We start from the raw sequence: 18698 nt of genomic DNA on the forward strand, positions 1-18698 counted from the left end.
ATATTTAAATAAATAAATACAGGAACTATTAGAAATAACTGTTGTATTACTACTAAATGTTTTTGTTTTTGAATTATTTTTTTCAAATTATAAAAACCAAATCTAAACCGCAACTTTTGAGTTGCGCTACCGTTTTGTGAATTTTTTTTTTTCAACATCAATGAAAGCGAAGTTGATTTGAGTTCATTCTACGTACTCGTATTTGTAGTTGTTAGAATGTATGAATATGAAAAAATATGTTGTGGGCTAACACAAAAGCCGGAGTAGTTCTTGTAATCTGTGCACCAATCATATATATGATCAGTCAACGCAGTCTCCAAATAACATGCAACAACAAGAATCCCCTTAACGTTTGTACCGCAACCCAACCCAAACAATTACATTTGCATCGATGTGTGTGGAGTGTAAAGATACAATTTACAAGATACGTTTTAGATCACCTAAGCAGCATATGAGTGCAAATTCTTATGTCGGAGTATAAAAATGTCAACTTCAATCGCAAAATAAACAGTTCGTTCGTGTCAGTACGAAAAGCCAATTGGAAGTTTAAAATTTTAAGTTTTATAGTCCGATTAGGTTGGATTAGCAACAGCACCTTTTATTCTTGCAATAAAATAATAGGATTTTTTAAAATGTTCTTCAAACTGGTGAGTATAGAAAATGTTTATAAACTAAAATAATAGTACATAAATCCAACGACGTTTGTAATATTATCGGATTCCTTATCTTCTACAGTGTTTATTATCAGTTATTGCGTTAACTTTCGCAAAACCTCAACATGCACCTGCTGCACAATTTCCCGCTGGTGTAAATCCACAGGACTGTCCCGGCTTCCCTATCTGTGATAATGCTAGACTACATAATCCTCAATCAAATTGGGGCGCACCACAACCATCATGGAACTCACAGCCATCATGGAATAACGGACAATCACAATGGAATAACAATGGCCAATGGAATAATGGACAATCATCATGGAATAATAATAATGATGATGGTCAATGGAATGGTGGACATGATCAATGGAATAATAATAATGATCAATGGAATAATGGAGGACAATCATCATGGAACAATGGAGGACAATCATCATGGAACAATGGAGGACAATCATGGAATGGAGCACCTACTGGCGGAAACGCTGGCTCTGGTCAATTCCCAGCTGGTGTCAACCCACACTCTTGCCCTAATTATCCATTCTGCAATATTAATGGCGGCGGTTCAGCCCCAGTAGCTGCACCACCATTGCCTGGTTGGAGTGAACGTCAATACCCTGCCGGAGTGTCACCACACCAATGTCCCAACTTCCCATACTGCAAGTAACTTTCAGTAGTGTAATCTTTTCGATGCCACAGAATTTCGAGGTGCTGTTGTAAAATAATTTCGGACTTACTCATCCTTAAGACAATTTTCTACATTCCAATCTTCTCGAAATTGTTGAAACTGATATTAAATTAAAACGCATTCTCACGCAAAAAAAGTTCTCAATTTAGTAAAAATTAATAAATCTTGTTAAATTTCCACCAATAAAAAAAATTGTTGTTGGCTAAATAAAATCCTATATAATTTTTTATAAAAAGAAACAATATTTCATGTACTTTCATTATTCTTGGATAATATTTTATTAGCTTTAAGTTGCTTATCTCACCTGGTCTTGACCTTCTATGTAGTTTCATTTTCATCGGCGTTGTTCAAAGTCAATCGCTTGTTTGTCACTTGTTCTTGTTTGTTGAACAACAAACTTTGTTTGCCTGGTTGTTTATTTGGTAAATTATTTTAATTAATTAACCTGCTTTATGGTATGTGACAATTGACATGCAACGCCCACAAATCTGTCAACCTCAACGGCGCGTAACTGCATTTGTGAAAGTAGTTTTTTATTAATTTTTTCAATTTATTCTAAACTCCATAACAAATCATACAAAATAATGCAAGGTCAAGTCCACGTTGAGCATAAAATATCTCATTAAATTGACGTCAAACGTGTTTAACATGCTTTGAACTGAATTACTGGTCACCTGCATGATCTCTAATTCCTAGTTTACTCATTCATAATGCACAGCATATACTTAGCAGATATTTATCAAACGCAGCCGCAAAGTTTTCCATTGCAATTCATTACACATTGAAAACCCGATTAATAGACAATAAACCATACTTATGTGTGCAAAAGATTTTCCTCTTTCCTCTGCAATTAAGTATCCGAGGCATCTGCTATGTTGCAGTCACCATTGGCTATTTCGTAATGCGTTTAATTGCAGTTTTAAGTTATTTTATAAAATTTAATTTATTACTCAAAAGAAATAGTACGTCGCTTTATGGACTAGCAAATAATTACAAAAATAAATCCAGCGATGGTAGTAAGCATTTTTTATAATATGACTGGATTGCATGGGAATGTACAATGGAAGAATAACAAACAAATAGTTACATAATAGCACATCATATGAACATAATAGAAAATCTAATGTATTTAACAAGGATATCACACCAATAGTCATGACATGCATCTCCCTCATCACACTTTTGTTAGAAACCTTTCACCAAGTCATCAAGAATGCGGGCAATCGTCTGCTCCAGATGACTTCATGGACACCTTAAACCATTTTGAAAGTCAAATTGTGTAACTACTGTGTTCTTTCTTGGTTTAACTGTAGGCTACCCAAATAACTTTCACCATATTCTATGGGGCCATGTGAATGCTTTGGATCATTTTTGATTACTAATACATATTAAACCATACTTTTAGTGGATTGGTGGAATAGGCATCTAAAGAGAATAGATTGTAGATAGATCATATTGAGCTCAATTTTCTAGAGTTAGATCAATTAGTATATCACTAGTTAACTAAAGTGTCACTAATTGATCCAACTCTAAATCAGTGTGTTTTTGATTTGGAATCCGGACTCGTTCACATTTTCTGATGGGGTAATGGTAAGTGTTAATAAGTACCAGTATTAATCGAGATTATTATGTTGACAAAAATATTCTGATAATTGAATTGTGAGAATAGTAGCTAGATTTTCTAGAGTTGAATCAATCAAGTCTATCACTCTTCGTTAATTTGAAATCTGGACACGCATACGTGTTTAGCTGGGATTAAAGGGGCTGTTTAAGTTTTAAGTCATAAACGTAGTGGTGTCACTTAATTTGTATTTAGCGGCATGTTTGTAGTGATAGTGACATTGTTATATTCACAAAAAATGAACACTGTATTCAAAGAGAGTCCCATTGTATAATATTGGTCACTACGCAGAGACGTAGCCATCAGAGTCGCTGAAATTTTCTGAGTTCTGATCAACGAAATTAATTACATATTGATTTGTCAAACATTAAATCAGATAAGCGCATCTTATTAAACCCTTATAAATTTTACGTTGATTTAATGAAAAAAGACGAAAAATCAATTATGCACATAAGTAACAGCGTTTTAAGTCGATTGATTGATGATGCATCGAAGTAGAAGAGTTATTTGGTTAGCATACCGTACCTACAATTTGCTGATACTCAAAGTAGTATTTGCATCAACACATAAAACAAAGACTTCCATTATACTTTACTTTAACTAAAGTATAGGTTAGCTGTATCTTACTGGTATAAGGAACACACAGACCTATTTGTTCCTATCGATATCAAATAGAGTAAGATCTCAATGCAGATTTTACAGTAAACAGTTTTGCGAATTTCATCGGTGCTTCAGAATTTAAAACCCTATTCCTGGGATAGAGCAATTAAGAAATTTTTTAATATATTAAGTGTTTTTTGAGATCAGATCTTAATAGACCCTAAACACCCACCATACTATTACAGAGGTCTATTTTAACTATAAATAAAACAGGGCATCGAACCGAAATTTTTTCCGTTCCGATTCAAGAGAAAGAAAATATATCGGTTCGGTTCCGTTTTTCGTTCCGGCAATTAATTAATTAATTAATTAATTAATTAAGAGATATTAATCTCTTTATTTATTTCGTGTCAATATTAAAATCAAAGTTATTTCCGAAAATCATGCTATCATCTTAGTCATCATTAGATTCACATTCAGCTTCAATAACGAAATAACCTTCTTCGCTTTATCTATTCGCTCTATTATCTGTAGTAATCGAATAGATTTGCTGGGCATCAATTTTATATATTTTTCTATGACTTTTTCGACCATGTTTTTACATAAATTTCTGTATGTTTACTTTTCAATTTCATCATTCCCAACGTAAACAAATTTATTTTACCGTCTACTACCAACTGTGCATTGCTTCGCAAAATTGATTTGTTCAGTCGAGCAGCTATGTCAAAGAAATCATTTTTTTATATAAAACTGTACGTATTTTAGTTATAATTTTAGAAGCCGTCTCAGGTATTAACAATTAAATATTTTCGTCATTAACTAAAAAATTATTACCTATAGCAGCCACTATTGGGTCCATTATTCTTTTGAATCCTGAATACCCCAACATTTGAAAGGAACACCCATTAATGGTAATAAGTTTTAGTCAATTTGAAGTATGTTTCAAAAAAATAAATAAATAAAAATTCAACAACTGAAGAAAGAGATGCCCAGATACCAAACTATATGGTGCTGCACCGAAATAAACCGATATATTTTTTTCGGTTCGGTTCCGGTTTTCGTTCCAGCAAAAATATCGGTTTTTTCCGGTTTTCGATTTTCGGTTCGGTTCCGGGTCCGGTTCGATGTCCTGAAATAAAATATAAATGAGTTCTTATTACTTATCATCTTATTTTAACTATGTACACTAAAAATGTAGCTGAAAACCTTAGGAAATTCAGAAATTTAATGCAATAGCTGGATAACAGTGACTTTCAAAACTGATTTGCGTGGTATAAGAGCGGAGGGATTACCTACGATTTGGTTTCATCCTACAAACTGTCTGCCCATGTCCTTTGGATCAATATTTTTGTACTAAGTGAACATTTATTAGTAATAATGTAAGTTATGATTATAAGTGCAAGCACTAAGAATATACTACCTTATTTAATTAAGTTCATTTACAGATGGTGTGCCATCTTACTAAAGTTTTGATAGAGCTGTTGCTTTATTAATAGTGAGAAAATCATTTGTTGAACATTTCACTTTGATTTTGTTGTGCATGTGTACACCTTATTCTAATAAGTCCAAAAGGCGCAAGTAATCTAAATGCTTACCTATAAGTATTTCCCCTTACAAACCCTATGAGAAATATTCGCAATTCAACAACTCTGAGGAGTGTTGTAATGGTTACAGTCCCCCTTTTTTCTTTAATATAAAAGGATAACATTTTTGTTTAATATGAAAAAGGTTTAAGTACATAAAAATTTTTTTGTGAAACGTTACATTTATTGTATAACAAAATAAACTTTTCTCTACTTAAACTAATCTTCACTGTTTGAAAGTCAAAAAGTAACACATCTAAATTTTTTAATAAATCACCGTTTTTAATTTTAGTAATTGACATACTCATCCACATTTTTTCGCAGCACCCAAAGAATCGTACATATGTATATGTATATTTATTGAAAATGACTTGTGCTTCCACTTTTTTACCTGCATACTTTCTAAATGTAGGAGAGTAGAAAATGTGTTTGAAAGCAAGTTTCCATCATATAGGAATAGGTTTGTTGTGTAACTCTTAACTTTTAAAATAAAAACAGCGACCACATCCATGTACAATGATAGGCTGTAAATTGAGGCAGTTCGATAACAATCAACATCCTAAATAACCAGACATTGTCACTGATATTGAACCTAGTGCGGAAGTAATAAGATGTTAAAATTGTTGAAACCTACTTGACTAGATATATAATTAATTGTTTATGAAAAGATTAATTTACATAAAATAACTAAATTTTTAGTTATTGACATAAATAAAATGTAAATAACATTTTAAGGCATTTACAATTTTCTTCATTTTCATTCATCTTAAACCTTTACAGAGAGTTTTGGATGAAAAAACTTTAATTTAGAGTAAATGAAGAAAAATTTAAAATTTATTAAATAAAGCTGTGTCGCAATAGATCATTAATAGAAATATTACAAAATGTCATAATATTCCAAAGTTAAACGAAAGTGATAAAATTATACTCTTTTTGAGACATTTTTAACAACAGAATGAAGGTCTAAAAGATCAATATTATGTAACAGACCTGGATTGCTAAAATAGAGAGGATGGTTGAGGTAGATGTCCTGCCTCTACGCCGGGTTCCATGTTAGCGCTACGTGCGGGATATCGTCATAATGCTAAGGCGTACGGTAGGGGCTATGCACCTGTATTTTCGCTTTTGAATTTTAACATTAATAGACGTTTGGTTAGTTTGCCTCCTGAGTTCTTTATTTGATATATTTCACAAACTCAACCGCTTTCCGGGTATTTATTCTATAGTTGACTTTATGATACTAGGCCAGTAGTGCAATGTTAAAGTCAAGTGAATTTATTTTTAAAAAGTTTTTATTTAAATATTTACATTTTTTACATTTTGGATGTCGAAAACAATTTGGAAGAGTAAAAATAAAAATTAAATAAAAATAAAAATAATATTTTTACAATTTGTACATTAAAGTTAAACGAAAAAAAAAAATATAAAAACACTAGAAAACAATATTTACAAAGAATGTTGGAACATTCCTTTTAATACCAGCCAGAGGATGACCAGCCCTTGTGGAAGTCATGATGTTCATGAATATCGTGGTGATCATGGTGATCTTCATGGTGTACGTGAACTGGGACATGGACTTCCTTGTAGACGGGAACATGCACTTCCTTGACTACAGGCACCTCCTTAATAACGGGCACCTCCTTAATAATATGCTTCACAATTGGCACTTTCTCGACATGATGATGATGGATTGTGTGTACATTGTAAGGTACATGAATTGTGTGGTGTTCACTGCAAAAGGAAGCAAGACACAAAATCATTATTAAAAAATATATAAAATCTTATGCGTAAAAATGCTTTGGTTTTGTTTTATAGATTTTTTAAATATTTTTAAGTTTTCAATTTCAACGGAAAGTGAAAAGTCGATGAAAATATGCTGTTTTTTGGAATATAAGTAGCCAGATTATGTGAACGAAATCGCTGTAATAATATGTTGCCTGTTTCGATGTGATTGAACCTGAGCAAACTTCAATTAGAGTAGCAATTCAATTGGACTTGGCAAATGACCAAGGCACTGCGGTTTCATGTTTAACAATTTTTATACTAATAACAGCATTTATCATTAATATTCAATTTTAATTATTGCTATTTTTTATTGTTGTTATACACTTTTTCTAGTCAACAAATTCCTCCGCATAAAAATGTTGGCCGCCGAAAGACTAGATACCTTGATTGAATCAAATAGCATTCAATCGAGTTAATTGACAATTTGTTGCTATTTTCTGATTATGTGATTGTGAAGATAATTAATTTTTGGCAAAGTGTTTTATTTTAATATTCAGCTATTTTATAAATATTTATATTGCTTTAAATGTATGTAATTATTTAATATGATACTTACTGTTTGCCGAAAAATCCAGGTGCTGCATATGAAACGGCAAAGAGAGCGAAAATCACCTAGAAATTATATTTGCATTATTATTACAATTATATAAATCGATGTAATATAATAATTTCATATATACTGGTGAAATAAGTGGTATATAAAATTGTTGTTATATAAAATAACGGCTATTATTAGCAGTAATTGATTAAAGAGTAGTTAAAAAGATGATATGAATACTTAAAAATAAATGGTTAATAAAGTTAATTGGGCGATAGTTACACTTAAACTAACACTAACATGAAATAAATACCTTATACTTAATAAGAAAAATTTATCTTTTATATTTATCTATATTTATATACATTAAAACCCATTTTATGTTTTACTTCATAAAGTATATACAAAAAGTCTAGAGTTACGTTATTAAGAAATTTCTAAGAATCTTAACCCATTGTGTTACTGTATACAGCTTAAAGGGTTTAAGACCATCTGAAACCATAAGAACTGTCAAACTACGGTAAAGTGGAGATCATGTAACTGACTAAGAGCCTCCAGAAAATAAATGCTTAGGAGGTTCAAGATGTCGCTTTGTCTTAAGTCCTAGACAGAGACAGAGGAAGTGGTTGGTAGATTCTACCTCCTCTTCATCTAAAGAACTTCTGCATAATCCGCTTGTTGGAATTCGTTACCGTTGGAGCATCGGTGCAATAGCACAGTGCCCCGTTAGTACTCCAGTAAGCACACGAACTGCAGGTTTGCTGAAGCCTAAAAGGTTTTTCGTTTTATTTTTGTCCAACCTAGGCCATAAGGTTCTAGTGACCTTACAGTCTTCACGGTTAGTCCATAAATTGTTTGTCACCGTGTTGGTGATTTCCTCTATCATATAAATCCATAATACAATATATAATAATGTAATACTATTATTACTGTTCTGCTTGGTATCTATAGTATTATGTTTTCCTAAACTGTTTTGAGAGTATCGTGTGTATTGTGAAATAAAGTCACATTCAAAAAGCTACAAAAAAATATTATAGTAGGATTATTAGAAAATTATAAGGATAAAGAAAAATAATGTTTGATAATATTAGAAGTCCTTATAAATGTCTTTTATTTTATTAATTTTACTCATAATAAATAAAATTGAATTATTGTGAAATTTCGGTGATAGAAGTCGAAATATGCGAAGAAAATAACGATTATATTTTGCTGATGTCTTATATTGTGATTAAAAGTTGTATACAAGTTGGGGCGTTTCAGAATTTTCGGTCATGCCCATTGTTTTTTGTAGAGTCAGCTATTCGGAACAACTTCTTCAATTATGTTATATGCCAAATATGCCAATATATTAAAGTTTTTGAGTTATTGTGCTTTAAGGATGTACATTTTTATGTAGAATCCACCATAAAAAAGTGCATTATTATGTAGAATCCACAAACGACAAGTAGACGCGGCAATGTATAAATTGCATACACTAATTGGCGCTAGATGTCCTGTATATGTACATTAATATAAACTTCAATATATAATAAAGTAAGTTAAGTAGACATATAAAGTCAAAAAAAAAAGTTAAAAAAGTGAAAGTGAAAAATGTTGGTCAAAATATTAAAATTCACTAAATTCATTGTCAATCGGCGCCCGGATATCAATTAATACAGGATATTTTTTCAACATTCTAGATGTAGAAACAATGTTTATATGGATAATATAACAAATTTTGACCCTGGTTATAGCTAATATGAATTATATAAATGTTCTAGAAAATTGAACCAAAGGACATTGTAAGCTCTATTTATAATTGAATATATACTACTTTTTGTGTAACACATTGTTTTTTGTCAAGTTGTAAATAATGTGTTTTTGAATTTAAAAGTACTGGAAGTTAATTACAGTCTTTATTTTATATAATTTTTCTCAAATTTTAATATACATCTGAATTCAGTGAGGACAATTACTTAAGCAGTACCACACTAATATCTAATACCTTGTTTGAGATACAATATGTATTTTATTTTATTTTAGAAGTAAGTAAGTATTGAAGTAAGTATAAGTTAAAATTTCTTTATAATATTAAAATATAACACAATCAAGTAGTTCTTTTCGACATTATATATAAGCATATATCGTTTTCGTATTTATATCATTTTTGATCGTCCTCTTGGTGTAGGGTATAATAAACGTTTTAATAGTGGTATCATAATGAACTATTATTTGGATCGACTTAACAAACTAAATTTAACCTTATCTAGTAAGAAGTATTTCTCCAGTTATACCGCACTGCATGTCTTTCATTTCAAAACAAAATTCTAGAAGTTAGTTTCAATCAAGGGAATGAATTTTATTTTTTATGAATTTTCGAGAAATGAGCTGAAAATATGTCTAAGAACTTTAAATAAAAATTTTTACAAAATTTTAAGAACTGTTTTTTATATTCATTTAATCCTTATTATAATGAGTTATTTACTAAGCTCATTATTACAAAATTGTAGACATTATTTAAAATTAGCTAAACAAGCTAAAAATTACAATTCTGTTAATAAGTAGAATTGCTTCAGAACTGTTAAACTGCAAACATCCCTGTGTTTACTTTCATTCGACGCATTTTTCTTGGTTTGGATTTTTTATTTAAAATAGGTCAAATTAGTTAAAAATAATAGTTATGTTAACAAGAATTAAAATTACTTCACTGTTAAACTGCGTTAAATCAGGTATGTCTACTTTTTTCAATGCATTTTTCTTGGTTTGAATTTATGATTTAAAATTGGTCAAATAAGTTAAAAATAACAGTTATGTTAACAAGAATTAGAATTACTTCAAAATTTGTGTTAAATCAGGGATGTCTACTTTTTTCAATGTATTTTTCTTGGTTTAGATTTATGATTTAAAATTGGTCAATTTCAAAATAATAGTTATGTTCAGAGTCAGAGATGTCACAGTCATGTTAACAAGAATTAGAACTGTTAAACTGTGTTAAGTCAGAGATGTTAGAAATGCCTTTTTCTTCTATTTGCACATAAATCCTTTTACAGCAAAATTTTAAATTTTTTAATTTAAAATATATCTCTTTATTATCAATTTCATCCAATGAATTATAGAGAAATGTATCCATTTTGTTAAATTAATATTTCTTTAATAGAAAACAACTTTAAAACCTTGTTTCTTTTGAAATCATTTTTGCATGTCATATGTCAATAAAGTCAATAATAGTTACGATTTTCCTTTTTCTTTTTGTTTATATTACACAATCTTCATGAATTACATTACTTTCTTTGATATTACAACGTTCATTATATATTTCCTCTGTACACTGTTAACGTTTTCAAATGATAATAATCACACAAGATTGAATTTAATTGCAAAAACTTCGTATCTTGGCAACAATTTTCACAAATTCAATTACACAAATGCTTTGGGCGCATAAGAGTTCAAAATATGTTTGCCATATAACTTTTATTGTATGATCATTTCTTTTGTCCATTAATTGCTATTATTTTTAATATTTTTTTATTATTATTTTAAGTTCCATAACAGCATCAATTTTGCTCTGTTTAACTGTTTATATCCTTTTTGCGAGTTATTTTTTTTTTTTGCACTTAAGACACTTAATTTTTTTCGTTGTTTGAAAATAATAACACTTACGAAAACTTTTAGGGCGGTCATGTTTGAATCTGGCTTAGTTGGTGTTTTTAAAAAAACGTTACTTTAACGCTGATATTTAATATTTATCAAAACGATTGCTGCACTGCAGTGGCCAAAATGTGAATGATAACCAAATTGGTACCAATCAACATATTTATACATGAGCGCAAGCGTGTGTGCCATGCGTAATTCGGGGCCTCACTCGCGACTCATTGAAACGGTAACGTTACGTATAAAAAACATGACGAGTTTACGTAGTATACTCTGCAAAAATTTAATTCATACACATTTTTGTTTTTGTTTTCAATTTCGTTTTCATTTTCTATTAATTTTATTACTTTAATTGTTTTTAACTCTTGTTTTTTGTTTTTTTCCATTGCCGCATAATAATTGTGCTCGTTCGCCAATGCATACTGCACAGTTGCTTCTTTGCTGTTATGTTAAGTTAAAGTGGTTTGCAGTCGTGCTGTTAAGTGAACAGCATTATGTTAAAAATTTAACATTGCATTTTAAGAGATATTGTTGATATATGGAATACGGTTCAAAAGTCAACGGTTTTCTTTTTTCATTTATTATTATTTTGGTTGTTTCGTATTATATGTATATTATATTTATTTGTAAGCAAATTAATTTTGAAGAATTTGACTTGCGTATGCGTATTTTGTAGCAATAAGCGATGCGATTTACTCAATTGTGTACCTTTAAACTTGGATTTGATGTCATTCACGAATTTTGTTGTTAAATTAAATAAAACTAAATACAATCAGCAGCGCGTATATTGCTTTATAAAAACAAAAACAAAAACAATAACAAAAAAACATAAAACACAAAACTATTGTCATCTTTGTTTGCATAAAAATATGTAAAGAAATTTGTTGAATGAAACACTTTGCACAATCAAATCAACGCGCGCAATCTTATTCGAAATATTACACTATAATAAAATATATTAAAATAATAATGTTTTTAATGTATAACACAAAAGCTTATTGTTGTGTCGGATAACAAAAAAATGTTGCTTGCAACATGTGAGTTTGCAAGCAACAGAAACACGTTTTTGCGCATAAATTTTACTAATGCCTTTATTGATTTCATTTTATGATATCATTTCAGCATCTTGGACGGAAGACCAATGCCACAAAGCATTCTTAAAGATAATAACATTACAAAAAAAAAAAATTGTATAAAAAATTATTAGCTAACTGTTAGATTAAAAAATGCAATAATGTTTCAATATAATTTGAAATATGCTATAGTGTCGGGCAATTAAAAAATTGTTATTGCATTTTTGTTAATTTTATTACAATATAAATATTTTATATTGTTAATTTTTTTACAATATCAAAATTGCAAAAAATTGTTTTATCTTAGAATAAACCAGATATACTAAGAAATTAAAATTTATTTGTTGCATTATTGCAAATTATGACTAAAATGCATTCTTTGAATCCAAGTATTACGAAGTATTTTGTACGTGTTTCAATTATTTTTTTATTTTTAAGCAACTAAATTTGGTAATGAACCGTTCTTATGGTTTGATAAACACCGTATCATTGAAGATCTGCGAAAACGCTTCACTGAGCTCATAAAGGTCAGTGGAATCACATTTTGATAATTGGGTAATTTATTTCATATAAATATTACTTAACAGTTAGAGCAGTTTCAGTTACAGTGGCTGCATGTAAAAATGTTAATTTATGCAGAGGCTGTTAGATTGCATTGATAATTATTATGTTTGGACATAATTCATGATATTGTGTTTAAATAATAATTTTTACCAGTGTTATTTAAATTTCTGTTTACTCAACAACTATAAATAATTTATATATTTTATTAGCATATAAAAACTTAATTCAAAAACTAGATATATTATTTATTAAAGTCATCATCAGGATATTAAAGTCGAAATATCGGTAAAATAAAAATTATTGTAAATTAAATTGTGGTATCTTTTTCTTAATTTTTATTCTTTTACAACAATAAAAAAATTTTACCAATTAGCCTGCATTGATTGATTAAAAATAATATAAATTTTGTTGTTGTAATTTACTAATATTTAAAAAAAAATTCTCTATCCAAACAATAATTTATATTAAGACAATAGTTTCTTTTGTCATAATTGACCGCAAAATCAAATTTAATATGGAATCAAAAGCAAACATATAAAATAAAAAATATTCTTTAATTTTTGATTTTTTATAGCGAATTGTAAACCATCATTAGCATCATTTCCTTATATTAAAGTCCCACATAAGAGTCTTTATACAAAAAAAAAAAATAATAAAAAATTATGCAATAAATAATGCCTCTATAAGAAGAATAGTTTTGAAATTTAATATGCTAGCTCTGAGCTTCAAATTTGGCAGGACACGAGTTCGATTCCTGGTACTTACAGTCTTAAAAAAAATTATTTACGATTAATTAAATACAAGAATTATTTCCAAGACCACTGATGATGAGTATTTGGCAATATTCGAAACAGCTGTATGGTCAGCCAAAAATTCAATTATTAAAATAATATAAAAATGATTTTTTGTTGTTGTAGTCCACTATTTTTCGAAAACCTCTATATAAAAATAAATTAATTAAATAATTCTATTATTCTCTAGCTTGAATTTTTTAATGAACTTTCACAGCAAAAAAACAAAACTAGAAGTTAGAACAACTCCAAGTCAAGTACGACTTTGGGTCAGTTGGGTAATTAACATTGACTCTGAGCTTCAAATTTGAGAAGGTATGAGTTCAACACTTCATACTTGCAGTCTCAACAAATTGTTTACAAATAATAACGTATAACAAATATTCCTAAAAAGTGCACTAATGATGGATATTTGGTAATACTTGAAACAGCTGTAGGGTTAACCAAAAATTCAATTAATTAAAACTAATAAATTTTTCTTGTGGTATATTACTACTATTGGAAAAAAAAACGTCTCTATTGAAACAATTATTATTTCTTATTATTATACAATTATTATTTTTATTAAAAAATAGTTTATGTTGAGAAAACACTTTCTATCGTCATAATTGACTTTAAGATTAAATTATATTATTTAAAGTAGAGGCTAATCAGTTATCAATGTTTAATAAATTTTGTATTTATTGTTTGGAAAGAGTGAAAAATAGCATAATATTGGAAATAATGGTGGGAAAATGTTAGGGAGTACATTTATTAATCATTATATTAATAAATTTAAAATCTTAGCATAATATATTACTAAGAATTTTACTAATATATAAAAAAAACAAAAGCAAATCTCACTAAACTTTTGAAATTGGACACAGAAATAGAATTCAAAAAGACGTACTTTCAAGAGGTCAATATAAGTCCATTGAAATATGTGCTATCATATAAAACACATTTTATTCAACAGGCGATGTGAGACTGATATCCTCATGGGTAATCTTAATGAAATAAAATATCATTATAATAACGCATATCGTCTTCTCATCAGGAAGATTTCAACTACTGTTTAATGTCAGCAGTATGTCCAAATCTTGTAGATGTTCTGAATGAAAACCAACTAGAGTGGTGTTTCTCTCAGCAGTTAGTCTTGTGCTCCATTGCCATATATCTGTTTGTATAATTTGAAATATTTTTGTTAGTTAACTTAATAAAAACTTAAATTGCACTTTAACATTATAAAATGAATATTTCATCTTAATTCAATTAATAATAAAATGAATAATTTCAGTATTTTTAAAAGTATTAGATTCATAATATTTTTTGTTTATTTATTTATTATTTGTTTTTTTTTTATACTATCATTCAATTAAATAAAAATATGAAAAAATATATTTCATTTATATTTTCATATTGTGCGATATTATTTTTGGAGAAAATATTGGTATTAGTTCCTATAGATTGTATTGTATATTTTTCCAATTCAGACTTATATATTCGTATTTTGATTTGAAGGTGAACCAAAGAAAAAGAAATGTCGAAAATGTCATACACATCAAATGTTATGTATAGAGGGTTCTCTAAAAGAGTCTGAGATTTAAAAAAAACTTGCTGTTCTTCAAACACACTAAGGTAAATAGACATTGTTTTAAGAAGTAAGAAGGTATAAAATTGTATATATTCCACTGCTATATTGAAAATATTAAAACATTTCATGAAAAATGTCCAATATAAATATTTTTCTATAAATACTAATTTAATGGATACAATAAATCGATAAAATAATATATATTAAAAAAATATAAGATAGCATAAACTCGATATACTATATAGAATAAGTTCATAATTTCTTTAAAAAGCTGAGTAAAAAATATTCCTCACATTTTTTTTTTCTTGAAAATTATATACTTTCTTATCTTAAAAGCAATTAAAGTATAAAAAAAGTTTTTTCCCAGTTTTAGTTAAATTACCATTTTTGTTGATGTTAATTACTCGCAGACTTGGACTGGCCTGCAGTTGGTTGGAGTTAATAACCCATATATGAGTGCAAGTTTAAACGTATGATTATGTGTAATTATGGATCATTCATGACCCTGAATGATAATAAAGTTTTTCATATCTAAGACGAACCATTGTGTATATTTTGTATAAAAAATATTTAAATCAATAAAAATTGACCTTTAAAATTTTTTAAAGATTCAAAAATACTTTTACTTTTCTGTGTAATAAAAATTTATGTAAGTTAGAAAAATGTAGTTCAAAATAAAAAGCGATTAGTTTTATAAATTAAGTAAAAACTATTTTAGTTCAAATTTAATAGAAGAAAGAAAAATTTTTTAGACATATCAAAATTAAAATAAAAATTTTGGGTTTTTATAAACTTATAAGTAGAAAGAGTAAGTCTTCGTTTAGTTTTTAAAATAATCAATTTATTTATAAATAATAAAGTAAAAATAAATACTTTTATATGTAATTTGTTATTTATTGTATTTTTGAAGAAAGTTCTCTTATTTGTAAAGAAAGTATGTAGTTGAGTTTTGCCTTTGTACTTAATATAGACATTGTGTAGGCCTAGTATTGTCTTTTTAGAAATTGTTATTACAGAAACAGACATTGTTTTTTTCTTCCTCTTTTTTTTCTAGTCTTATTCTATTACAGGTTGTCTTTTCTTTGTGGTGTTTATGGATCGCAGGTTGTCGTCGGGTTAAGCTTCTGCATCATATTTTGTTTTTAATAGTTTTTTTACAGATTATTGGTGTCCTAACTAGAACTCTTTTTATATTCTTTATATGCAAAATTTGAGATTATATAATTGTTCCTATAATAGCTGAGAATTGCGGTTTCTGAAACATCCTTAACTTTGGTTGAAGTTATAAAATAGTTTGATAATAGTTGATATAAGCAAAGATTTAGGAATGTTGTAAGTCCAATTATTTTTATAATTTACTGAGCAAATATTAAATAATTGTTTTGTAATATATCTCTCTGAAGAGTATGTGAACCATGAGAAGACCGAATCTTTCTTTAGATGTTGTATTTTGTTCATATTGAAAGCAAAGATCAGGTAGTTTATAAGCTAAGCACTAGTAAGATGTGCGAACTTTATTGTATAAAATTTAATCAAAATTAAAATAGTCATAAGGGCAAATTATTTATATATAATCACGACACTGACTTACTTTTGTCCTTCTCTCTTAATGGAGAATAGGTCCTCTACTATCAAGATAAGTCTAATATATGGTAAATGTGTAACTACAACATATATTTGTTAGATATAATTTCAACAATGTTTTATGTAGTTATTTAAATTTTATGTCAAATAATTGATAGATTAAATCAGTGGCGTAACTACAGGGAAGCAACTGGAAGCAACGCTTTCGGGCCCCCGAATTTAGGGGGCCCCACTATAAATTTTTGTATTCATTGTATTTATTTTTAATAAATTCTCAAAAGTGGGACGAAACGTTTTTTGTTGGAATAACTTCATATTGCATTTTATAAAAGATACGTAAATTTTAAATTTAAAGTACATAATATGTATGTACTTCAAATAAAATATTAACCCTATTTATAAAATAAAAAAGTTTTTCTAAGAAAAATATGTGTCTTAATCGAGAGACTTATATGGAAGCTATATCTAGATTTAAACCCATTTGAAAATAATTTTGTACGTTGTCTTTTGCATATATCAGTACTGTATACACCAAATTCCATTTGAATACCTTTATTAAAAACGGAGAAACCTCATATCCAAAATCTTGACAAACCTTATATATCCTTTTCACATTTTTTCGTGTAAAGAGTATAAAAAGAGGGGCCCCTTAGTATGTTGGTAGGGGCCCCTTAGTTAGAATTTGCTTACAGGCCTAAAAAATGTAGTTACGCCACTGGATTAAATAACTAAGCTCTAAAGTGATTGAAAGTCGCAATTAAAATGATCTGAACTTTAACAAGTTCAAATATTCCAAAAAAATAAGCCAATAAATTAAAAATTAAAAAAATTGTTTATTCATTATCTGCTAAACCACATTTAAATATATAATTGCTAATAATTTTACACCTTCAGTTTAAGTTGTTTTCCTTATGTTTTATCATCCATTCGTCTAAAAAATGCAGTTCTTTACATTAAACTTATCTTTAATTAAAAAAATTGATGTAGTGTAAATTATTTGCAAACTTTGTGTCACTGACACGACCTTGCTCTATATAAGATACTCGTATGTCCAAAATTATGCAATTTTTGCGGTCTCAATTGGCATAATTTTTTTCTTTGTGTCTTAAAAGCGAAAGGAAGTCACTTACATTCACTTTTGCAAAGAAAAGTAGAGTTAATGCAAATTAAATAAAACAAAAATTGTAAACATTAACATGACACTAAACAGACCGAAGCGCATGTTAAATTCGGAAGAATTACTTAACCAACAGAGTCAACGTCACGATTGTCAGTCAGCCTAAGCAAATTATGTTGCATTTGCAGGAGCAATTGCTGTTAAAAAAACTGTGTTTCTACTCGTATTTATTCAAGCGATGCATTGTTGCTTTAACATTCGTCAAATTGTCGCATGCGTCCATGTTAACTGGTACGACGGTAGTGTTGCAAGTGTTTTGCACTGTTAATTTTACATTAGCTACTCTTTTCGTGCGGTGTGTTTATATCACAGTTTGCTATATAAACTAAAATCAATTACTATATTATTCAGTTTGAGATATTTACGCGATGGACAAGTGTGTATACTTCTCTCTTGATCCTAATTATAATAATCAGAGAATAACCATCCTAACTGACAGCCAGGCAGTCATAAAAACTGTCTATGGTATTTTAATCAGCTGACATCAAGACAAGTGGTGGAGTGTTTTGAAAAGTTGAATTTTTTTCAGATACGGATTTTATGGGTTTCCGATTAAAACAAATTTGTCAGTATGAAAGCAGTCTCGTAGTATGTACGCCTGAAACCATAATGTAGTCTAAGAAGATATCATTTCTTCCCATTATTCAGAAAAAAGAATGGAAACTAAGAAAGCTATTATGTGACAATCCATAAGGGTTTATATAGCTTTAACCATAAAACCATTTACAAAAAAATCTTAAGAATTTCTGACAAAGCATTATAGTTTTAAGTAGCATATTTTATAGCTGAGAATTACTAATACCTGTGGTACTTTTATCTTATTTAGAAAAGATTC

The 18698-nt window shown here is 28.6% G+C and overlaps 2 protein-coding genes across 2 annotated transcripts; one reads left to right on the top strand and one right to left on the bottom strand.

The window, feature by feature from the left end:
- The first annotated feature begins 493 nt into the window (after positions 1–493).
- LOC119686096 (bifunctional endo-1,4-beta-xylanase XylA-like) lies at positions 494–1396 on the top strand. Its single transcript, XM_038100561.1, has 2 exons — positions 494–647; positions 736–1396. Exons 1-2 carry the CDS (start codon positions 633–635, stop codon positions 1321–1323), a joined length of 603 nt encoding a protein of 200 aa, XP_037956489.1. The 5' UTR covers positions 494–632; the 3' UTR covers positions 1324–1396.
- Positions 1397–6588: 5192 nt separating this feature from the next.
- LOC119676772 (uncharacterized histidine-rich protein DDB_G0274557) lies at positions 6589–11299 on the bottom strand. Its single transcript, XM_038088029.1, has 3 exons — positions 11111–11299; positions 7490–7545; positions 6589–6879 (listed from the first exon to the last, which is right to left on the bottom strand). Exons 1-3 carry the CDS (start codon positions 11129–11131, stop codon positions 6621–6623), a joined length of 336 nt encoding a protein of 111 aa, XP_037943957.1. The 5' UTR covers positions 11132–11299; the 3' UTR covers positions 6589–6620.
- Between the last annotated feature and the right edge of the window lie 7399 nt (positions 11300–18698).

The sequence above is a fragment of the Teleopsis dalmanni genome, chromosome 2 (assembly GCF_002237135.1).
Source record: "Teleopsis dalmanni isolate 2A chromosome 2, ASM223713v2, whole genome shotgun sequence".
Classification (NCBI taxonomy): domain Eukaryota; kingdom Metazoa; phylum Arthropoda; class Insecta; order Diptera; family Diopsidae; genus Teleopsis; species Teleopsis dalmanni.